Source organism: Ailuropoda melanoleuca, chromosome 15 (assembly GCF_002007445.2).
Source record: "Ailuropoda melanoleuca isolate Jingjing chromosome 15, ASM200744v2, whole genome shotgun sequence".
Classification (NCBI taxonomy): Eukaryota; Metazoa; Chordata; class Mammalia; order Carnivora; family Ursidae; genus Ailuropoda; species Ailuropoda melanoleuca.
Window position 1 is genome coordinate 81,476,294 of NC_048232.1, and position 23,500 is coordinate 81,499,793.

At 59.8% G+C, this 23,500-nt stretch overlaps 1 protein-coding gene across 10 annotated transcripts; it reads right to left on the reverse strand.

Annotated features, from left to right (window-relative positions):
* Positions 1 to 878: 878 nt before the first annotated feature.
* On the reverse strand, positions 879 to 23,494 carry KCNJ4 (potassium inwardly rectifying channel subfamily J member 4). 10 transcript variants are annotated; one of them, XM_034644135.1, is made up of 4 exons: positions 23,192 to 23,494; positions 13,886 to 14,205; positions 7,201 to 7,445; positions 879 to 2,520 (listed from the first exon to the last, which is right to left on the reverse strand). In XM_034644135.1, exon 4 carries the CDS (start codon positions 2,479 to 2,481, stop codon positions 1,198 to 1,200), a length of 1,284 nt encoding a protein of 427 aa, XP_034500026.1. In that variant the 5' UTR covers positions 2,482 to 2,520; positions 7,201 to 7,445; positions 13,886 to 14,205; positions 23,192 to 23,494; the 3' UTR covers positions 879 to 1,197. The 10 variants fall into 10 exon arrangements, 7 of the variants coding, with proteins under 7 accessions (XP_034500026.1, XP_034500027.1, XP_034500030.1 ...); XR_004620863.1 differs by lacking the exons at positions 879 to 2,520; positions 7,201 to 7,445; positions 23,192 to 23,494 and adding exons at positions 11,706 to 12,105; positions 12,314 to 12,458; positions 13,102 to 13,238 and having other exon boundaries at positions 13,886 to 16,865; XR_002141762.2 differs by lacking the exons at positions 879 to 2,520; positions 7,201 to 7,445; positions 13,886 to 14,205 and adding exons at positions 11,708 to 12,105; positions 12,314 to 12,461; positions 13,102 to 13,238.
* Positions 23,495 to 23,500: the final 6 nt, after the last annotated feature.

Consider the following 23,500-nt stretch of genomic DNA (forward strand, 5'->3'; position numbering starts at 1 on the left):
GACCCAAGGTCCCACCCACAGTGAGGCAGAAACCAAGTCTGACTAGGACCAGGTTCCCCAGCTGCCCCCCGAGAGCCGTTCTCATTAGCGTCCTGAGGCCAGCTTCATGGGCCCAGCCTGGCGTGTGTCCCTGCGTGTAGCTGTAACCAGGCAGGCCCCTCCCCCTTCCCTCTGGGTTACAGGGGGTTACTGCCACCCACACAGGGCTTTCCTGCCCATCATCTCTTGGGAGGGAGGGTTGGTTCACCCCATTCTACAGATGATGAAACTGAGGCCAAGAGCCGATGGGCAACTTGCTGTGACGTAGCAAAGCTCCGGCTCTGAGGCCCACTCCGGCTCTTTCCCACTGGCTCCCAGGAAGGAGAATGGCAGGTGGTAACATCCCCTCCAGGGCTCAGGGTCTCGGAAAGGGACACATACATACCACACACAGACACACTCACATCATGGTCTCTCTCTCTCTCTTTCCCTGCTTTTCATCTGCAACCAGCCTACCCCTAATGGACCATATACTTTATTAAAAATATATAGTTACAAACTCCATTGTCACTCTGGGCTGGACCCCGGGGATCTGGAGGGACCGCAGGGAGGGATGGTCCTCATCCTGCCCCTCGGGGTCCCACCTCTGCACCCAAACCCAACACCATCCAGGGGCCAAGATGGCTGGCTTTGGGCACCAGCCAGCTGGGTGGGGGAAGGGGCTAGGCCCCCGGGAGGGGGAGGGGTTCACAGAGAGGGACCGCACCTTCTCATCTGTGGTACAAATGGCAGAAGGTGGATTTGGTGCCTCCATCTCTCCATTTATAGATATTTACAAAAGAAAGTCAAGAGCAACAGGTCACAGTCATGCAAAAGGAAAACGCACCCCCACNACCCCCCAGCAGTCCAGCCGCCTTCCCCAAGGTTCGGAGGGTAAAGGGGGCACGTCCTTGAAGTGTCAGTGGGAAAAGGGTGGTGGGTCTGGGGTCCCCGAGATGCCAGTGGGTAGGCTGACAGGGCAGAGGGTATCCTGGGCCCTTCCCAGGCCTGGGCTCTGGAGTCAATAGGAAGGGGTTCCCCAGTCTTTGAAGCCCCCACCTCCCTCCAGAAGGTCCACGGAGCCAGGGTCAGCTCCGTCCTGAGTGTGGAGGGGGTGTGCTGGCATCCCACCCCCTGGCAGAGGCTCTTGCGGGAAGCAATGAGGGCGGGGCCGGGAGGTCAGATGGCGGACTCCCTGCGGTAGGAGATGTTGTCCAGCGGGAGGGTGGCTTGCATGCGCTCCAGATCCAGGTGGCTGCCGAACTCCAGCATTCGGATGATGCCCGCCTCCTCCTTGGAGCCTGCCTCCAGGCCCAGGCCCGCGGCCACGGCCGCCGCAGCCGCCGCCTCCTCCTCCATCTCCTCTTCCTCCTGGCTCATGAGGGCCAGCTCGTTCTCGTAGCAGAAGGCACTGGGCGGGGGCGGCGGGGCGGGCAGCACGGTGATCTTGCTCTCCTGCAGCTCACGCGCGGAGCAGCAGGGCGTGCCGGCCACCTCGTAGGTCTTGTGGAAGCGCGAGTAGTCCACCTTGTAGTGGCTCTTCTCCTCGAAGACCACGGGCTCGAAGCGGTGGCCCCACAGGATCTCGCTGGCCAGGTAGGAGCTGCGGGCCTGGGTGGTCATGGCGGTGGCCTCCACCATGCCCTCGAGGATGACCACGATCTCAAAGTCCTCCGACTCCAGCTCCTCCTTGCCCATGCCGTAGAGCGGGCTGTCCTCGTCGATCTCGTGGACGATGATGATGGGCGACACCAGGAAGATGCGGTCCAGGCCGATGTCGTAGCCCACGTTGAGGTCCCGCTGGTCCAGCGGCAGGTACTCGCCCTCCTGGGTCATGTAGGGCTTGATGAGCTGGGCCCGCACGTGGGCCTCCACGATGTGGCTCTTGCGCAGGTTGCCCACGCGCCACATGAGGCAGAGCTTGCCGTCGCGCACCGAGATGACCGCGTGGTGGCTGAACAGCAGCGTCTGCGCCCGCTTCTTGGGCCGGGCCATCTTGGCCATGATGGTGCCGATCATGAAGGAGTCGATGACGCAGCCCACGATGGACTGCACCACCACGGCGATGACCGCCAGCGGGCACTCCTCCGTCACGCAGCGGAACCCGTAGCCGATGGTCGTCTGCGTCTCCACCGAGAACAGGAAGGCGCCCAGGAAGCCGTTCACGTGCATGATGCAAGGCTTGGGGGCCGTCGGGGCGCCCCCGCCCCCGCCCGTCGGGGTCCCCGCCGAGAAGAGGAGGCCGAAGAAGAGCCAGGAGACGAGGAAGGCCGCGGAGAAGATCATGAGCATGTAGCGCCAGCGCGTGTCCACGCACGTGGTGAAGATGTCCGCCATGTAGCGCTGCGACTTGTTGCTCAGGTTGGCGAAGTAGACGTTGCATTGGCCGTTCTTCTTGACGAAGCGGTTGCGGCGTTTCCGCCGGGGCACGTGGGCCTGCCCGTTGCGGCTGTGCCCGTGCATGTCCTGAAGCCGGCGTGGTCACCTGGGAAGACGCGGGGCCTGGGGGTGGGGAGAAGCCCGACAGGTGAGATGCTGACAGCCGGGGATCCCCCCCCAACGCCCCGAGACGCTCAGAAGGGGAAGAGCCGGGCCTAGGACCCGGGACCTCCAGGAGCCCTGCGGGCAGAATGCGGCAGGTGAGGTGCTTCTGAAGACGGGGAGGGAGTGTCGGGGGCCTGAGCCTGTGCCTCCAGGGACCAGAAGCTGAGGCCACCAGGGGAGCCCTCATGCCACCCCCTCCAAGCCTCCTGGGCTCCCACCCCGTCTGGGGAGCTTCCTGACCCTGGTCACAGCTCCACCATCTGTCCCTTTACCCTGAGCAGAGGGAGCAGCGAACGCTCTGGCCCCTGCTCGCCTCCTGGGTTCAGCCTCTGCCCTCTTGTCTCTCTGTGGGGCTGGACATCCTCCCAGCTGTCCTGTAGGGCAGCCAATGGCCTCCTGTGGCTTTGGACATTTACTCATTTACTTAAGATTAAATACAGTTTTAACTCCAGTCGCCCACACTTCAAGTGCTCAGTAGCTTGTGGCTAACGGCTGCCACGATCAGGAGTTGATAATAGAACATTTGCATCACTGCAGAAAGTCCTACTAGACTGTGCTGGGACCCGTGGCCCCAGGTCGGTTCCTGTCCTGCCCCCAGACCTGTTTGGAACAGAAGGGGGTGAAGACACCAATGGTGGTGGTCAAGATGGAGGAAGGGGGAGCCCCAAGCTTCGGCCCCTGTGTAGGCATTGCTATTCCCAAGTCACAACCGAGGGAGCAGGGCTCAGAGAGGGAAGTGACCTGCCCAAGGCCACACAGCTGTTGAGTCAATCCAAACTCAGGTGTGTCTAAGCTTCAGCCCCCAGGTGCTGTCAGCATCCACGGTGTCAGGGTGTGGACACCTGGAGGCAGGGAGGCGGACACACCACTGCCTCATCGTGCCACCTCAGAAGACTCATTTCCCCTCACCTGCAACACGGGGATCAAAAGCCTACCTCACAGGACCCAAGGAGATAGTGGGTGCTTGGTGAAAGCCAGTCACCCTCCCGCCTGTCTTCCCGCGTCTCCAGAGCGGGAGGAAGCTGGCGAGAGGCAGGATTTGCCTGTCAGCCCCTTCAGCTGTGTCTCAGTGGAGGCGGCCCGCACCCCACCAGGGTGGCAGGAGCTCCAGCTGGGCCCACGGAGGCCAGACTCTCCCTCCAGCCCTCCCCTCGCCTGGGGCCCCGGGAGAGAGAGGGTGCTGCCCGGGGCCCGGCCGCTGGCGGGGCTGGGCCTGGGCCTGGGCTCCCGGTAACGTTTTGGCCCAGAATTATATAAGGCTGGAAGTTTCTATTTTCTGTTCTATTCTTCTTCCTGATCTAATTGTGCATCTGTGGCAATGTTTATACACTTCCCCGTTCAGGACAACTCGGTTGCCGCAGCAACCGGGCGCGCCAACGCTGTAATTTAGAAATCAACAGCCTGGTGCCTGCCTGCGCCTCTTCCCGGGAGAAACTCCCTCCCTCGGCCAGGCCTGGGGAGAGCGAGCCCTGCCCCCCACCTCCCCCGCCATCACCCCCCACCCTGGGTTCTTCTCCCTTTCCCGCCTTTGCTCCCCGGGTCCCGCAGTCCTGCGCCGAAGTCCTTCGTCCACCACACAACATGGGCAAGTCACTTGGCTGCCGTGAGCCTCAGTTTCTTCATCTGGAAAATAGGACCCGGGAGACCCACTGGTCTGAAGATCTAACAGACAACGTGCATATGCAAGACGGGCCCCTAAGAGGTCATCACTTGAGCTGGGAGTCCCAGACCCTGTCTGCCACTTCCCCCAGAGGCCTAACAGCCAGGGCTCCAGGTGCGAGCCCTGAAGAAATTGGGGGCCAGGGGCACCTTCTAGCTTTTAGGGAGGTCTTCTTTCACTAACCATCCCCCTCTCTGCTCTGTCCCGCTGTCTTGAATGCCTCCAGCAGCACCGCAGAAGGAACCAGAGCCAGAAGGAACCAGAAATCACTGAGTTCAAGATGCTTATTTTGTATCTGAGGCCCAGGAAACGCAGACCTGGGATGGATCGGCTCAGGGTCCCAGAGTGAGGAAGGGCGGGCCAGCTGTGAGCCGGGGCTGCCCATGCCCACTCCAGAGCTCCTGCCAGGTGACTGCGCTCCTGGAAGGAGGGGCCTCCTCCCTGGAGAGCTTGGGGTGGAGTTTGCTGCAGGAGAAGTCTCTTTCTGGGGCTCCCATACTCCAGGAGGGCCCAGGGCTGAGGGTAAGGGAGCTGGTCCCTGCATGCACTAGGCTGCTGGTCCTCCCCCAGCAGCACGGCCCACTTGTCCCCGGCCCTGAATGCGAGTGGCAGGATCAGCCTGGCCGCAGGCTCCAGGTTCGGCCCTGAGGCTCCGCAGGTCCCCACCCGACACTCCCCCACCCCCAGCTTCAACCGTCACCCCTAGCCCCTGCCTTTCCATCACCCCATCCCCACCAGCCTCACATCTCGGCCCAGTGGGGGCACAGCTTGTCCTGCACCCCTGCTTCCCCTGTCCTGGTCACAGCAGTGTTCTCAACCCCTGCGATATTCCAGGCCCTGTGCCCACGGCTCTGCTCTGCCAGGCTCAGCCGTGCTCAGGAGTGTCCGCGCCTGGGCCGATGGGAAAGCCGCCCCCAGACCCATCACCCACCACAACGGAGGAGCCTGTGAGCCGCCTGTACCCCTAGAGACCCCCGGTTGGTGAGGGCCCTGTCTGCAGGGACCTGTTCAAGTAAGCGCGCGCTCCTGTCCCCGCTGACTTCCTCGGCATGAGCGAGAGGCTCACCTGCCAGCGCGTGGGCTGACCCGCACAACGCCTGGCCGGCACGTGAAAAGTACAAAGCTTGGCATCGTGCTTTCACGTGACAGCACTGGGAGACAGCCAGGATTTCTGTCCCTTGTTTGTCACACGGGGCTTCCCGGCAAAGGCCCAAGGGGAAAGTACGGAAGAGAAGGGGCACAGATGATCGAAGAGGGGCAAGAGGCCTTGACGACTGGGTATCAGCCCCTCTGAATATAGGTGTCCTATTGGAGAGAGCGCAACCCCTGGATCGTGTCCACCAGCAAACCGTACTTTTCCGGAAGGCAGGGAGCTGGTCTTCGTTCTCTTGCAACAAGTGTGCGAGGAAATGAACACACATGGAAGAACTTGGTTTCGGCACATTTCCTATGGCGGAGGCTCTGGAGGCCAGGCTCCCCTCGTTGCCTTGCAGGGTGACCTCGGACAAGTCCTTTCCTTTCCGGGCCAGGTTCCTCGGCCGGTCCCTACCCTTGATCATGAGTGCATCCCAAGACTCCTTTCAGGGTTAACATTCTTTCTTCGGGGAAATGATAGGGACGGGAGATAACGGCTGCTTTTAAAAACTTAATGTCCTTTCTTGGCAAAGTGAAGGGTTGAAATGCTGTGCCAGGACCAAACTTTTTTTTTTTCCTTTAATTTTATGGTGCTGTCAATGTCCCAAATCTGGAGCCCCTAGGCCAGACTTCACTGGACAACTAGAGAAACTGAGGCCAAGAGCAGGGCTGTGGCGCAGGGAGGCAGCGGCTAGCCAAGGACATTCCGGCCTCAGGGAGATAGTGAAGGTGACCAGCAGGGCTGTCAACTCGCTGGCACCATCACTAGCCTGCTCCTTCCGGAGGAGGAGGGCCGGACACCTTGCCTGCCATGGGTCCAGAGGAGGCAGGAAAAAGACCCCACGCCTGTCATTAGGTTTTCCCTCTGATTTTATGACACCAAATGCCCCCTCCTTGCCCACAACTCCCTTTGGCAAAGAAAAGCTGATAAAGTGACAGCAGTCCCAGGGGGACTCTAGCAACCCCGGCCAACTGTGAGGACAGATTTCCCTGTGTGCACCCACCCCACGCACGGGAGAATCACTGGTGGCTGCAGGGGCATGTCACCCCGGCACCTAGCCCGCAGCAGCAGCCCTTCCCGGGACCGGGGCCAGCCAGGCTCTCTAGAGGGCAGGAGGTGGGGGCAGAAGGCCACAGGCGGGGACACTTAGCCAGCCTGCAGGGCCTTGATGCATGTCATTGTTACCGGATGGGACAGTAGGGGAGGTGAAGTGACTTGCCCGAGGTCACACTGCTCAGCCCTGGGGCCCAGCTGAACCTGTCGTCCTTCTCCTTCTTGGTGGCTGCTCTCAGGGAAGGAACCTTCTGGAAGTGTCAGCTCCCTGCCAGGCACCGCCTGGTCTGTCTCCCTGAACCGTCACTGTAGCCCTTTGTTTATTTAACAAGTATTTATTAAAGCACCAACCGCAGCAACTAGCAGGGTTATTATTTCTCTTCCCAGCTGAACAATCACAGGCTGGAGGCTGGGGGAGTTGGGACGAGGATGGGGGTCGCACAGCAGAAGCGCCAAAGCTGGGATTCCCACTCAGGTCTGGCTGGCTCCGGGTCCCCGGCTCACCCCAGTCCCCAGCCTCCCCAGGCCCAGCCCCAGCCCCTCCAGTCTCTGAATCTTCCCTGGCTGCCCCGCCAGCCGCAGCCCTGCCTCCTCTGAGCCCCTTGGCTCTCACTGCCTGTCCGCTCCACTCGGCTCCTTCTCAACTTTAGGAAAAGAACATGCTGGCTAAGCCCTCGTGGTTGGGCGACAAGACCTGGCTCTCAGTCTCGGCCCTGTCGCCTCCTAGCGTGTCCCCTTTGGACCTCAGTTTCCTCATCTGCAAAGTGGACATCATGGCGACAGTACCTACCTCACCAAACCCCTGTGGAGGCGAGTGTGAGAACCACTAGGAACAGAAATGCGGGCCGAGGGCTCCACGGGGCTTTGCAGGTGGAATGCACGGAATATGCAGGGGACGCTGGTGGTGGTGGTCGTGAGGATGCTGATGGTGGTGATGATGGTGGTGGTGACACAGGACAGGGGACTGGGGGCCGGGAAACCCAGGGTCAGGTCCTGGCTTCACTACAGCTCCAGCCAGGTGCTCCTTCTCTCCATCTGCAAAATGCGGGACCATGTTTGCTCCCTGGCAGGAGTGGGAAGATGTAGTGAAACAAGGCGCCCAAGCACAGAGTCTGAAATAAGGCAGGGGAGCTGGTGGGTGTTCCTGAGTCCCAACAGCCCCATTCATCCCGGAACCCCTCTGGGGCTCGGACAGGGAGGCTGACTCTTCCACCAGAGGAAGCAGGCACAGGGCAGTCGAGGTGAGGCGAGGCGAGGCGAGGGGAGGCTGCGCTGAGGGGCTAACTCAGGGCACCCAGATCGGGTTCTCGAGGGTGGGAAGATTTCCCTGAGGGATGTGGAAGGAATTGGCACCGTTGTCCCCTTTCCCAGACCCCTGAGGAGCCCAGGGCCTACCCCTCCCCCAGCTCTGACGGAAGCTTTTTAGGCCTGACCGGCCCAGTTTGGGTGAGGCTTTGCTCAGCTCTGACACACAGGGCTTTGCACGGGGGTGGGAAAGGGCTCGAGGCCTGGCAGCCGAGCCGTGCTCCTCCAAGAGTAAAAGGAAGCTGGAGATGGATCTAGCCATGGGGGACATTGTGATAGCGTGTCCCCTCCTGCCTGCAGCCCTCTGGAGGCCTGTGCCGCTCCTCAGAACCCGGGAGGTCTGACTACCTCGTCTTCACGAGTCTCAAGAGCCCACAGCTTCCCCCTGCACTGGCTTTGACCCAAGTCCGGAGTGGATTCTCTACCACTTTCTGCCTGTGTGACCCTGGGCAGATTACTTAGCCTCTCTGGTCCCTGCACTCATCATCTCTGGGTGGGGCTAACAATAGTCCTTACCTCATAAAACCGTAACGAGGACTAAATGAGAGCACACACATCACGTGTCCAGTGCTGCGTACGTGATCGGTAAGGGATACAGATCACTCCCGGGGCTGACCAGTCCTTCCTTATCCTCCTCCCCCTGAATTTAAGCTGCACCTCGCCAGAGCCTGCCCTGCACCCATCACAGGGCCCTGCCCCGTTTGTTTTCCCACACGAGCCCAGGGAGCAGCTGAGCGAGGGCAGTGGCCACAATCTTCGTTGGGGTGGGGGGCTGGGTCGGAAGTGGGAGCAGGCAGATCCCTTGACCTCTCCGGGCCTTAGCGTCTTCATCGGCCAAGGAACGCGATAATGCCTAGCTTGCAGGGTGGTCGGGAGGGCCAGCTGTGGATTGCCAACTGTCACAGAGTGGGTGCTCAATGAACGCCGTTTCTCCCTCCTACTTTCCGTACCCCGAAACCCCACTGCACACGGAGGCCCTGCCCCACTGGCTGCCGGTGTGACATTGCCAACTCCACGCGGAGCACTGAGCGTGCACCTGGTCCGTGGCGGCTGTCTCCTGAGTGCTTATGCTGATCAATTCCCGCCACGCTCCCCGTGACCTCAGAGGAAGTGACCATCATTATCCTGACTTTAGAAGTAAGAAAACGAAGGCAGAGAGAGGTCTGCCAACTTGTCCAAGGTCACACAGCCCGTTAGTGGTGGAGCCAGGATTTGGACCCAGGCGGTCGATGCCAGAGCACGTCCATTAGACACTTGACTCCCCCGGCCCGAGGACTCACGGACACGTTCCACATTTCTTCCACTTAGGAAACACTGATCAAGCCCTACTACATGCCAGGCTCTGTGAAGTCAGTCCTTCGGGAGAAGGAGAAGCTGGGTTCTAGGGCAAGTTGGAGCCAGGACCTGGTCCGTGATCATAGAGCTGGATGCAGGAGACTCTGGGCTCCCAGAGGGGCTCTGAGCAGTGTGGGGTGAGCTTCCAGCGCTGCACCCCAACTCCCAACTTTCCTGCCCAGCCACTCAGCCGGCGGGTGAACAGGCTCGGAAAGCAAGTTCCCCAGGATGTCCGGAGAGGCCTTCTGGTTACGGCCAAATAGCAGGAGCTGGGGGCCAAGGGTCACGGCTCCAACCTGCAGCTGTGCCCTTTCCTGCCCAGCCAGAGCCTGGCCCCAGCCCTGACGGGAGCTTACCAGCCCCACAGGAGTGGCCTCGATTGGCCCGACAGTCCCACCCAACGGACTGTCCCCAAACACCTGTGCCCTTCTTCTCTACAGGGATGGGAAGGTGAGAGTAGATCCCTGGATGCTCTTCTTTTCCAGAACATTGGTGGTGGGATTCAATCCCCCACGACCTCCCGGTGGCTTCTCGGGGCCTGGTCTGCTGCGCATTCTTCCTCCGAAGTTGCTCCAAGATTACTATTTATCGCACCCTTGCTGTGGGTCAGACCCAGGCCGTGGACTCACCCGGCTTATGGCTCACCCGGGGAGAGAGCTGTACGCATAGTAGCATCCGCACAGCTGGGCGTCAGAAATTGTGGTAAGCTGATTGGAGGAGAAGTTCGGCGTGATGTGAGAGAGACGACAAGGGGATCTCTGGTTTGGTGAGGGTCCCCTAAGGCCTCTTTGAGAAAGTGACACTGAAACTGAGCCCCGAATAGTGACGGGGAGTCAAGTCGGTGTGGAGAATTGTGTGTCTGTGTGAAAGGTGGGGTGTAGAACATTCCAGAAGGGGTTTGGCGTTGTTGAGAACCTGCAGCAAGTCCACTTAGTGGGAGTGAAGTGAGCAAGAGGAGCGAGGGCAAACTTGCCCAGGTTGAGGCCCCAGAGGTAGGGGGTGGGGAGGACTATGGATTTCGCCCTCACGGCCACAGGAAACAGGTGGGCAGGCAGCTGGGTTTTGCCGGTTGGATCTTTTCAATTTTCATGTGAAATCTTTAAGATAAATAGGGATAAAGAATAATACAATAAACTCTTGTGTATCCACCACCAGGCTTAAGAAATAAAACCACCTCAGAGCGCCTGGGGGCTCAGTCGGTTAAGGCCGACTCCTGACATCAGCTCATTGATGTCAATGATGACACTGATCTCAGGAGCGTGAGTTCAAGCCCCGCGCTGGGCTCCATGCTGGGCGTGGAGCCTACTTAAGAAAAGAACCCCCCCCCATGTGGCTCCTGTGGCCCTCTGCCCTGGTCTGGCTTCGGAGGCCTCCATTGTCTGGGCCTGGTGCACCCATGGGGTAAGACGTGCTGGGGCCCCGCTCAGGGTGCCGTGCACACAGGAGGCTTTTGGGTGGGCTCCTGCTGGGCCCAGACGGTGGCCTGTAGGGCGCGGTGGTGGGTTGCATGGGACTGTTGGGAAGAGGGGTGTTGGGAACAGGTGCAACGGGACGCGGAAAGAAGACCCAATTTAAGGAGTAATGGTCTCCAGCGCGCCGTGGTTGTGGGGTGTGCGGGTGGAGAAGTCCACAGCTCGTCAGACCCCGAGGTCGAGGTCGGGGCGGAGCTGTTTGATGCTGACCCCTGTGGCGGTGCTGGAAGTTGTGGAAGCAGATGTAGCTGCCAGGGCAGGAATGCTGAGGGGAGCGGAGCGCCCCAGAGCCCCTGGGCACCCCCTGCACGGGGACGAGGAGCCGGCACAGCAGAGGGAGCAGCAACCAGAGCCAGGAGAAGAGGAGTTTCAGCAGAGCTGCCCAGCGGGCCCCGACCAGCCCAGACCACGTAAGGCCGGCGGCCCCCAGCCCTTTCCCAAGGGGATGCTGTCCCTCCCCAGCCACCAAGGGCGAAGTGAGGACACGGGCGCCGGAGAAGGCCAGGTGCTGGGGACGCGGTAGCTGCGGTGGGCCAGGGGACAGGAGCAGAGGTGGCCTCGGCACAGCCCACGTCCAGGGCACGTGCCCCAGCAGGGGAAGGGGGCTGGCGTGGAGATCACCACCCGACCTCCACCTCTCAGCAAACAAGACCGCAGGAGCTGGGGCTGACGGCGCAGGAGAAGGTCCCCCGGGGCCGTGGGGCATGTGGGGGCTGACACCTGTCACCTGCACTGGCACAGGGTTCCCTGGATTCTCTGATGGGCCTCACAAGAGGTGTGGGAAGAAGGGAGGTGTGGGGAAGGCGAGTCTGAGCCAAGTCCCAGGCTTACTTCCTGCCTCGCCCTGTGTGGCCCTGGGTGGCTTTGGAGAGCCATGGGACTGCCTATGACACTTGGGTGCGCTCCTGGGACCTCAACCTGCAGAGGGTCACACAGGAGGGGAGCTGGGCCCCTTGTCTGCCCAGCCTGGCCTGGAAGCAGCCCGATGCCCATCTGTGAATGGCACATCCCACAGCCAGCAAAAAAGGAAGAGGGAGCCCTGGAAGGAGCCATGTGGGTCTTCAATATGTGTCTTTTAGCAAAAAAAAAAAAAAAAAAAAAAAGGCAACAGTGATGAACATTGAGTATAGTATCTACCATTTGTGGAAAAAAGGAGAGAATGAAATTTATAGACACACATATTTGCTTGTCTGGGCTTGTCTGTGGATGGAGCCCCAGGAAGCTGGTGACACTGGCTGCCTCCGGGGAGGGGAAGCAGGTGGCTGGGGATGGGTAGGAGGAAGAATTCTCACTGTATTCCTGTTTGTGTCTTTTTAATTTTAGAGCCATATGAATGTATTACCTACAGAAAAAAAGACACATAGAAGGCTTTAAAATTAGTGCATACATATGTGTATTTTCTGAGAAGGCTTAGAGCATTCATAAGGTCCTCAAAAGGGCCTGTGATCCCAGGAAGCCTGAGAATGCTGTACTTCTGTGCTGTGCGCCCATGGGAAAATGCCTTGATTTCTCTGAGTCACATCCGTAAGACAGGGAGGAAGAACACCCACTTCGTAGGCGCGCTGTGAAGACGAAACGCGGCCCTGGACGGGAAGTTTGTAAACTGTAACGTGCAGAAAGCCCTTCTGGAAGGGGCTGACTTGGTGTCACCTCCCATTCTCTCCCCAGCCCCCTTGAGGTCTCCTCTCCAGGGCTCACGGGCTCCGAAGGGGGCCCTGGCTCCTCGCCCCTGCCTTCCTCCCCGAATCCTCCCGGCCCGAAGGACCCCCCCATCCGGACGGCCCCTCTCACCCTCCTACAGCTCCATATGCCCACGTCTCGCAGTGGCCAGGCTCAGCCTTGGCTTAAAATACCACGGACCCCGACCACCGCAGCTGTCCTTGGAAGCAGCAACAGGCGGACGGGCTCCTGTTCTCGGCGGCGGCAGCAGCAGCGTCTGCTAAGAGGCAACGCAAACCCGGCAATCCCGAGTCAGCCTGAGGGCCCCTCCCCTTCATCCCTCCCCGTCTGTGACCTCCCGGCGGGGGTGGAGGGGGGCGTTCAACTAAGGCCTGGGCATCGCCCTTCCACCGTCCCGAAGCCAATCATTGTCATAATGGTACAACTAACACTGAGTGTCTACTGTGGGCCAAGCCCGGGCCACAACTTTGATCCTCACCCCGGAGGTGGTAAGGTCCCTCTCATCCTCACCCGGGACCAGAAGCTTCCCCAAGAAGGTGAACTGTGGGACTGGGGCCTGGACCCTGGCCCCCACACGCTGTCCACCCAGTCTGCAGCGTCCACCCTGCTCCAGGCCACGTCACGACCATACAACTGCAGGGCCTCTTCCCCACCCCACCCCTCCGCCGCTCAGGCCTTTCTTCCTGTTCCTTGAACACAGCAAGTTTAATCCTATCTCTGGTCTTGACAAGGCTGTTGCTTCTGGTTGAAATCCTCCAAGTCGCCACTGCTCACACCTTGCTACCGTTCAGCTCTGAGTCAGAGGCTACCTCCCCCAAGAGGCCCCCGGGGGCCTCTCTGTCTGCGTCCTAACCCTCCCAGCACTTCTCCGATCCAAACGGATTTCACATTTCACGTACAATCACCGTGAAGTGCGGGGATCTCAAATCTCTGCGTCAGCCCGGAGCCCCGGTCCCCGGCACACAGTGGACACTTCACAAGCATGTGATGATGGACAAAGAAACAAGATCCGCGTGTCATCATTCCCGTGAGGGACCTAAGCAGGGGATATGACAGAATGTGACCAGGGAGGAGCTATTTTTGTCACCGTAGTCAGGGAGAACCTCTCCACGGCGGAGGTGGTCTCTGCGTGGAGGCCAGAAGGACAGCTTCTGTGTCACTGGCGTGAGTGCAGGATGGCGGCGGGGCCGGGGCCTGTGGCTCCCCCTCCTGCAGAGCACCCCTCACTCCCAGGGGAGAGAGCAGGGCGTCCCTGACTCACGCCAAAGGCTCTAGGCCCTTAAGAGAAGCTGCAGGACTGTAGGGAGAGGCCAGGGAGGCTGGGGCAGGCAGACAGGACTCAGAGGGGCCGGAGACAGGGGTAGGCACACTCAGTCCCCGCTCCCACCCCAACCTCCTGCCCAGCCACAGACGTGAGCGACTGTCCCTTGGGGATGCCTATGACACCAGGCAGAGGGCTGCGTGCTTATCATTCTGGCCGTCCGCCCAGCTGGCTCCTAAGGCCAGAGACTCTCAGACTCCATTCATTCATCCATCCATCCATCCATCCATCCATCCCTAAACCAAGCTGAGCTGGAGTGGCCTCCACCCTCCCGCCTGGTGTGTCCACACCGCAGCGCAGCGCTTCCTCAGGGGTGTCCTACCAATCCCTGTGGAATGAACGAACGTTTACTGAGCACCTACCATGTGCTGGCGGAAGAGAAGTGAGTACGACACAATCTGCTTTGCTGAGCTGAGTTCGGCGTGTTAACAGGTGAGGACAGGAGGCAAAGGGTCTCCAAGGCCAGAGGGCTTCCAGACAGGTCCTTGGGAGGATGTGGGGCAAGCAGGAAACGGGAAGGGGAAGCAGGGCTGGGCCTGGGCTGGGCTGGGCAGGGCAGAGAGTGGCCCTGGGCCCTGCAGCGGGGGTGCTGACTGTGGGGCTTGACAGCCCAAATGGGTCTGAGGACAGGAGAGTGGCATCCTGGAATCCTTGCCACTTATATTCTTAGGAACTGAGCATCCTGGAAAAGAAAGGGATCTGCACACCCCAGCCTTTATCAGTGCTGCCTCCAGGATTTCTATACAGGGCGGTAGCTTTTAAACTTTCTGACCAAGACCCAGATTAAAAACAAACACGTTGTACGTTGCTACTCATTATACAACATATATATTTTAAAAACGGTAACAAGAGCCTTGCAAAATAATACCCTCACTACATATGAAGCACTTGACATTTTCTTTTTTATTTCATTAAAAAAATAAGTAGTGAGCTCACTAAATCAATTTCACAGCCACTCATGGATCAGGACCTGGACGTGCTCGGAGGAACCCTGAGCTGCCGGGTGCTCTGGAGCCCTGAACTGGCTGACATGGGGGATCTAGGGTTTATCTATTTTCTTTTCCGGTGTCCCCGGGTGGGCACAAGCCTCTAGGGCCTGTCTCGAAGCTGCGACTGCGCATGCTAGGACCATGGGCTTTTGGAGGGCACAACTGTGCGGACAGTTGTTGGAGGTCATGAGGAAATCCTTGGAACAGTGTGTTAGACTCTTAGGATCATGGGAACTCCATCCCGTGGCCCAGACAATAAGGACTCTGGGTTCTGGGTCTGATCCCTTTCTCTGGCCCTATATTAGAACCTGCTGCCATCCCCCTAACAGATGTCATTCCGCAGCTGCTTACACACCTCCCGTGACAGGGAGCTCACCCCCTCCCCGGGCAGCCCACTAGAGCGTGCGGAGTGAGGCTCTGCCGTGCTATCAGTGCAGCTGATAACTGTAACTCCGTCCCCTGACTGGCTGTCAGGCTGTTCTCCTATCTCCTGGCCTGTCACCCCAGGGAACCAGGCCGGCTCCAGCATGAGCCTGACATGAGGCCATGCCCGCGCTCTGCCCCACCTGGTTCCTTCTCCTCCCTGTTGCCCAGTGTCTGGGGGACGGCTCTGAAACCCAGCCAGAGAGGCTCTTTCCAAGGTCAGGTGGCCTGAGGATCTGCAGCTGTTCGGCCTGGTGCGGGTGCTCAGCCAGCCCTACCCCCACCCAAGCAGGTCTGGAGGGTTCGGCAGAGAGTGCAGGCGCTGACACCCAGGATAATGAGAGAAGCAGCGTCTGAAGGGGAGGCCAGTGAGCATGGGGGCTGGGGCCTGGCAATCAGCAGGAGTCGCCCCTGACTGGTCGGGCCACACGGCAGCTCCTGTCAATGATGGGTCGATGGGTCGATGGGTCGTGTTACTCTCAAAGCTCACGGATCTTCCCAGCAACCCACAGATGTAGGGGCACAAACCCACCCGGTAGGTCAAGGGATGGAGGCTCAGAGAGGTGAATACACTGCCCAAGGCCACACAGCCTCTCAGGGGTGGAGCTGGACTTGAAGCCAGATCTGTTTCCTATCCGCGGGGCTCAACTGGGACTACGGAGGCCAGAGGAGAGAAGACTTGGGGGAGCAGAGCGAAGCTAGTCGCCCCTCTTGGAGGGGATGGGCTGGTTCCCTCAGAGCAAAAGCCAAAGTCGGAGGCAGGTATCCATTAACAGAAGCTTCCAGACACAGTGGGCCGCCCCAGGAGATGGTGAGCTCCCTACCAAGAGGGGTGTAGGGGGCTCTGCTGCGCATGTGCCAGAGTGACTGAGCCCCTCAGCCCTCCCCCACCTTGCTGCCCACGACCAGAACACCTCGGGTTCTGTACCTGTCGCCTCCCCCATATGGTCCCATGGAGTTTCCAAATCCCTGGCCCCCATTCCAGCTGTCCCCTGGGCTGAGTGGAGCCTTAACTGTCACAGGACAGAGGGCTTGGACTTCTTCTCAGGCCTACGGTGGGGGTTTGGGGTAGAGGTCAAGATTGGGAGGGGAGCTGCAGGGGAGGATAGGGGAGACACTTTGCTGGGAGGGGGGTGGGGGGCCCAGAGGCCAGATGGTAAAACCAATTCTGCCACCACATCGAGGTTGGGCAAACTCCCTCCTCAAGGCCTCCATCTCCCTGTCAGTAAAATGGGATCAGTCCTCACAGTCCTGTACCCTCCCTCCCTGGCCTAGCTCAGGTCCCCTCCCATCTTGCAGCCCAAATAAAGCTGGGGTGCGCTCTGACAGCAGACAGGGCAACAAAAGGGAAAAGCCAAGCACATCCCCCATGGCCACAGGTTGTCCCTGTTTCACAGAGGAGCTAAGAGAGGTTCCCAGGGGGGACAGTGACCCAGTCAAGGTCACAAGGGGTAAGTGGGGCGGGGGGAGCTGGGATTCAATCCCAGGCCTGCCTGACTCGGGCAGACTTCCTTGTTCAGCTGTGACGGGGCGCTGCTGCCCCTTCCCTCCCTCCAGTCTGGGGATTTCCCGGAGAGGGGCCTGAAGAGACCCAGCTCTTCCCTCCCACATCTAAACCCCCCGCCAAGATAGGGAGTGTGTGAGAGAGGGGACGGGTGTTGGCAGTCCCAGGGGTGGGAGACAGAGGAGTCAGGAGCCCTGGGCCAGTCTGGCCCCAGTTCTGCCATCATTGCTGTGTGACCTTGGGTGATTCACTGTGGTCTCTGGGCTCAGTTGCTCCATGTTCCAGAAGCGTATGGGAGAAAAAGCAGATACATGGGGTGCCTGGGTGGCACAGCGGTTAGGCGTCTGCCTTCGGCTCAGGGTGTGATCCCGGCGTTATGGGATCGAGCCCCACATCAGGCTCCTCCGCTGTGAGCCTGCTTCTTCCTCTCCCACTCCCCCTGCTTGTGTTCCCTCTCTCGCTGGCTGTCTCTCTCTCTGTCAAATAAATAAATAAAATCTTAAAAAAAAAAAAAAGCAGATACAGGAGCAGATGGGGCCACCAGAAAACACTGGGGAGAGTTTTCTCCATCTTCCCAGGCCCAGGGGTGCCGCTGCTCCACTGCACTCCCCACGTCCGGCGCATGTCCCCTCTGCCCTCCACAGGCCCCTGCTGGGTCCACCTGAGCAGGCCTAGACCAGCGCTCCCAGCTGATAGGGCCACGACCATGACCACACCTTCTCCCGACACCCCTCCAGCTGGGGCCCAAACACCAATGACCACCTGTCTTGACAGCCTCTCTCCTTGACCTGCCAATGCCCCTCACGGACACCTCACCTACCCCTGCGCACTGAGACCGGATATTCCGGCTGCTGGCACGAGAGCTGGTCAATCACTGGCCAGGTAGCTCCAGGGAGGAACGGGGGAACTGGCTCAGGCAGAGAAAGGGGAGCCCCAGGCTGCAAGAGATGCACGTTTCCTCCTTCAGCAAGCCAAAGGGACCGTCCCAGAATGGCTGGACCTGGGAGCATTCCAGCAGGACAACGGTGTATGGCTGTTTCTACCCTCCGGACCTTGGGCAGACTCGGGCTGCTAGCTGAGCTTGTTTCCTCAACTGAAAAGTGGGAGTGATGGCTCTCGCGGGGTGGCAAGGAGGATTCAGTAAAACTGTGAATACAAAGCCTAGCCTAGAGCCTGGCATGTGGGGGCTTGTCCCCCTTCCTGCCACAGGACTCCCAAGAAAACCTCCCTGTCCGCACAGCCACCAAGCAACGGCACCACCTCCCGGAGCAGCTGGGCGTCTGAGTGTGTGTGTGAGGGACTGTGGGAGAGCGTTGTGCGAGTGTGTGCCAGAGCGCAAGAGAGCATGCGAGCGTGTGCTGGGAGGACTGAGGCAGGGGGACACCAAAGGGGGGGGCAGCGCCACATCCCAGCTCTCCCCTCCCCTGTTTGCCCGCCGGTGTGTCCTAAAACAGAACAGTGGTCTTAGAATCAAGCAAAACCCACCAGCTCAAACCTCGTCCCAGCCACTTTCTATTTGTGTCCCGCCAGCCACTCCCCCTTGCTGGACCTCAGTGTCCCCTTCTGTAAACAGAGGACCACGGATGTCCCAAGTCTCGCGGCTTCGCCATAGGGACCAGGGAGTGGGTGGCAGGGGCAGAAGTGTCCCAGGCCTTTGAGAGCAGGGGGCCGAGACCCAGAGCCAGTTAGAGCGTGAGCCCACCCTGCCCCCCACGCTGCACCCCACCCACCACCCTGCGAGCCCCGTGTGCGCGCCGGCAGGAGCGCGCGCGCGTGTGTGACTCAAGGTCTATTCATAGCTGAGCTCCACCAGCTGCAGCGTCACAAGCAGAGGGGCCTCAGCCCGTATTATTATTTCAATTACCATCTGAATTAAAAGTTTGAGCAGCGATCAGCCCACGTAGAGAGGGGAAGAGGGAGCAGGAGAAAAATAAAAGTGAAAAGGAGAAGAAGGGCTGCGCCCGGAGATTCCCCCCACACCCCAAGGAGGGCTGAGTCGCCCAGGAGGCTGAAAGGTTATGCCAACCTCCAGGATTCCTGCCTGCCCCTTGTCAGGGGCCCAGGGTCCTTGTGGGGATGGGAGGAGCACTTTGAGATGACAGCCCTCCAGCAGCTACACTGTGGAACTAGACCCTTCGGTCCAGAGTCTCCCTCACACAGCAAGCTCAGGGAGGGTGTCGAACTGACCTAAGGTCGCCCTGGGAGCCACACCCAAGGCTGCTGGAGCCAAGCTCCTCCTCTCTTGCCAGGCAGGTCCCACCCACAGGTTCCCATGACCTCACAGGGTGCATGACACTGACATCTGTGGGTGGCGCTGGGGCAGGACCCGGGAGGACAGAGGTGGACCTGCAGTCCCTGCTGGTTTCTCTCCCTGCGTCCTTCTCTGCATTCCCGAGGCCAGCCCCCCTACCCACAGCCCTAGCCTAGAGCCAGCACTCTCTCAGCCCTCTGCCAAACCACCAAGCAGTCAGCACCTCTGATCCCAGATCTCACACCGTCGTCGGCCCAAAGGACCCTCCTGACCCACCAGTGCAGGGAACAGACCCCCTGGCCCAAATCTGACTGTCTGGGCGCCTTTGAGCAGGTCATTCTTTGTCCCTGTGCTTTAGTCTTCCCCTTTGTAAAGTGAGTTCTTCCTTGGGTGCCCGTCTATATTCATGGCTTCAGAATGGAGCCCCCAGAGGATCCTTCAGGGGGTGTCATGCTGTGGGGGCGACACATCATCTCCTGCCAAACCCCAGCCCAGGGGAGGGACTTTTTCCATTCTTTTCTCAAGGAAGTCCCAGGGACAGCCCCCAAGAATCAGACTGGCCGGGACTCAAATCCAGACTCATCCATTTCCCTGCTGTGTGACCTTGGGCAAATCACATAGGCTCTCTGAGCCATGGCTCCCCCGTCTGTAACACAAGGACACGACATTTCAGGGCTGTTGGGAGGATCATAAGAGAAACCATTTGCAAAAAGCTCCTACCCCAATGCCTGGCGTAACAATGTGAGGTTCGTTGCTGGAAACCGGGGATGCGACTGGTGCTGCTCCCCAGCCTCTCCTGGGATATGAAAGACTCCTGGGATTTTGGAGGTGGGGGTGTCATTCAGCCTCACCCAAAAGCAGGACTCACTGGGACGGGATTCTTGGCAGGTACTCATCTGGTTCTGCTAAATAGCTCTGGGAATAAGGAGCTCACTATTTCACAAAACATCCACAGAGGCTCCCCATCTTTCTCTATCTCCAGCTCTGAGAATCTTCTAGAAGGGGCCATGATCTTCTAGCTTAACCCCAAATCTAGCCTGTCCCTGCCTGGGACTTCTTGGAACTCGCTTTAAAATGAGCCCAAAAGGGAGCTCTTCGAGTTTACTGAACGAGGGATGGGATTAATGCTCAGGGACGGTGGAGACGAAGGAAGCCAGGGAACAGGAAGGGAGAACAGAGGAGGCCAAAGTGAGAACTGGGCCCTCCAAGCTCCTGGGTCCTGCCCCGTCTTGCCAGAGCGTTCCACAGGGTGTGTATCTGCCTACCTGCCCACCTACTTCCAGGCAGGGCTGGGAACCAGGGCCGTGGGTTCGGGCCCCAGCTCTCCTTCCTCTACCCCAAACCACTATTGTGACCGCGCGGTGGGGGCCTACTTCCCTCTTTGGGCCTCGGTTTCCACTTTTATAAAACGAGGACATCAGCCCAGGGAGTTAAGCTCCAAGCCTTCTGTCGTATTGAGCTGCTCTCCCACTGCCCCCTTACCTCCCGCCCAGCACGCAGGGAGCCACCGGGCCCCGAGGGTCTGCGGGCTCAGGGCCAGAGACCCTGTCTCTTCCCCTGTCTCTCACCTTCCCGTCCACTATCTCTTTCACACCTCCTGCCTTTGAGGGTTCTTTCGTCCCCATTTGACAGGTGTGGAGATGGAGCCATAAGGCAGCGGTCAGCCACAGAGAGCCGTCCGAAATGCCGGCCTCCTCCTCTGTGCCCAGGAGAGCAGCAGGGCTCAAGGGCATCTTTTTCTCAGGAGACTCACCAAGATCTCGAGTGGCCAACTGTTCTCCACACAGATGTAGACACTGCACAGGGCATGGGGTGGGAGGACCTGCCCAAGGTCACCGAGCAAGGCAACGATAGATTGTCCTGAACTTGGGCTCCCTGCCTCCCCGGTGCCACCTAGCCAGGGGGACAGCAACATGCTCTGACCTCCTGCCCTGGCCCTGGGATCTTTCCAACATCGGAGCCCTTGTCCTGCCTCGAGGCCCTGCTTGGCTGCTCCCGGAAGCCCCCACCCCCTGGGACTGAGGCGGCAAGAGTGAGCAGGAAGACAGGAATGAAAGTTGAGGGTTGGCCGCTTGCCCCCCGGCCCTCCGTCCCTCCCTCTCCTCGTGCAGGGGGAGCGGCGGTGATGTAATGCATGTAATGCACTCGGCTTTGGTCCCGGTGCCAATCTCAGAAGAGAGACGACAGATTGCGTGAGCCAAATTTGGCATCCTAGGGGGGAGAGGCATGAAAAGTGGAGATGTGGAGGAGAGGAGCGAGGAGCCTGGGGGGGTGCGGGAGAAGCCCCCCTGCCCGGCAGACCCCGGAGTCACCTCCTCTCCTTCCACCCTGGCCCCCCGTCCGCCCCAGCCCACCTGGCCTCAGGGTCCCCTCCTCACTCTGAGAGACCAGCCTGGTTCTTCCCTGGACCCTCCAGCCCCAGGACTGCCAGTCCTGCCCCCCCAACACACCGCTCCAGCTCCGTTTCCCACCACCACTAGTCTCCTGGTTACCATGTTGCTGGTTGTCATGTCGCTTACATGTCCTCGTGACTCAGTGGTCCCTGCAGAGGGGCCCCCTCCTCCTCACACCCCCCTCAGCACTCGCCCCCGCCTCCCCCAGATCCACATTAAGAACCAACCCGCCCTGTGAGCCTACACTGTTCCTCCTCCCCTTCCCTCTTATCCTAAGCGAAGAAATCTTTCCACAGCATCTCCCAGAGCTGCTTCGTTCTGTGTTCTGCAAATGTCTAAGAACCTACTATGCTCCAGGCTTTTGCAAGCTGCTTTCAGAGACCTGACATCGTCTGTAAATCACTCAGCAACCCAATGAAGTCAGTACCAACATTCCCATTCTCCAGTTAAGACACTGAGGCCCAGAGAGGTCAAGCCAGCTGCCCAAGGTCACCTAGCAGATACTCAAGGCCAGCTCCGTCTGTTCCCAGTCACCCCAGAGGCTCCCCCCCCGCCAAGAGAGGAGCTTCCTTTTGAAGGGTAACCAAAGGTTCCTGAGGAATAGCTCCGAAGCCCCAGGTCCCCCTCTAATTTCTAGACAATCCCCTTTTTGGTCAATCCTCTATTTGAGGCCATATCCTCTCTCCCCATTAGCTGTTCACCTTCTCAAAGGTAAAATGAGTCCTTACGGTCATCTGCCCAGCACTCTCCCCAACCTGTGAACAGCTCTCAGCTCATTTGAGCCCTTGGAGGTCAGTGGGGCAGACAGCTGTGTCCTCATTCCACAGATACGGAAGTTGAGGGTCACTTGCTCAGGGTGCTGATCCCTCAGCTAGTGAGCTGATTCCAGGAGCCTGCATGTAGGGTATGTGAAGCCCACTTCCCAGTGTAGAAAACCCCAGAAGGAGCCCTCCTCCCTGTGGAGAACAGTCGAATGTTCTAGGCTCAGCCCTCCAGGCTCCAACTTGGATACGGGTCAGCTCAATGGCCAATAGCCTTTGCTCCTGCCATGTTGCAACCCAGACCTTATCCCACCACATTCCTCTGGCTTCTGTTCCTCTCATCCCAGGCCAAGGCAGGGCTACAGTGTGGCTCTCAGGCCCCCAAAAGTCCTCCCCATAAGCTCCCCAAACTCCGGACACACACACACACACACACACACACACACACACGGGTCTGGCTCCTCTCTGGGTCTTGCACCCGTGGCCCTGGGACCTCCGTCCCTCAGCTCCCCGTTCCCTCAACCTGCTGCTTGGCACCCTACTGGTCTCGAGGCCCTGGCTTGCCAACTTTGCCAGCCTGCCCTGCCTCTAGTCCCTCCACCACACTCCCACCTACCATCTCCCAGCATCCTCTCCCCATTTTAGAGCCTAGGCCCTGAAGGCAGAAGTGTGATGTTGACGCTGGTGGGGAGGCAGGGAAGTTTCCCTGCTCAGGGGCTCATTCAGACCTCTCTTTCCTTGGGGCTCTCCTGTAGGGAGAGAAGAGCAGTCTTCGCCTCTCTCCACAGCCTCCATCTCTACAGCTCTGAAATGTGAACTGCCTCCTTGACTGGACCCCTGTCCACCCACCTTGGGGTCACCTGGCCTAAAGTAGATGTTCAAAGCATGAGAAGTGGGGTGTTGTTTTCTGTCGGATCAGAGGGCCATTTGCAAACAGGTTGCAGCCGGGGAAGTGGAAAGGGGACCCCCCCACCCCCCCACCCTTCCCCACGAGTCACCTGCCTCGAAGCTCCTCAGAAGCGGCTGACAACTGGGGGTGGGTGGAGGCAGGGAAAGGTCGTGGCCGGGGCAGGAGGTCAAGGCCTCTTCTACCCACCCCTCTCCGCCTTTCTGGCCACAACCCAGACCTTCACGCTCCTGAAGGACCGAAGGACAGAGCGACAGAGCGACAGAGCTTGCCAGCTCCCGGGACGGCGCGGAACGCGCGCCTGGCATCCGAGACCCGCAGGGATAAGGTGCTGAGCGGACGGGGCCAACGGCTCCCCCGCCCTCGACGGGACACACAGACACGCACGCGGCCGGACAGACAGACGGACAGCGCCAGCGGTGGGCGTGAGCCCGGCTTACCGCGGGGCGGAGGGTCGGACGAAGGTCCAGGAGGCGGCGAGTCGACTCTACATCCCACGGCGCGGGCGGGCGGGCGGCTTCCCGGGCGGGGAGAGGGGAGTCCCGGCGCCCCCTCCCCGCGAACTCGGCGGGCCGGCGCCGCCCCCCTCCCCGGCTGCCTGTGGGTCTGTCCGTCGGTCTCCGGGTCTCCGCGTCTCGGGGCCGTCCCGCGCCGCTCCCCGCGGGCCGCCCAACTTTCAGCGTTGCCCCGCGCCGCGCCCCCGGCGCCGCCTGGGCGTCAGCATCGTCGGGGCCGGGCCCCGGCTCAGA

Coding starts and splice junctions, on each gene's coding strand:
- KCNJ4 (XM_011218833.3), bottom strand. CDS start 2,481: ATGCACGGGCACAGCCGCAACGGGCAGGCCCACGTGCCCCGGCGGAAA.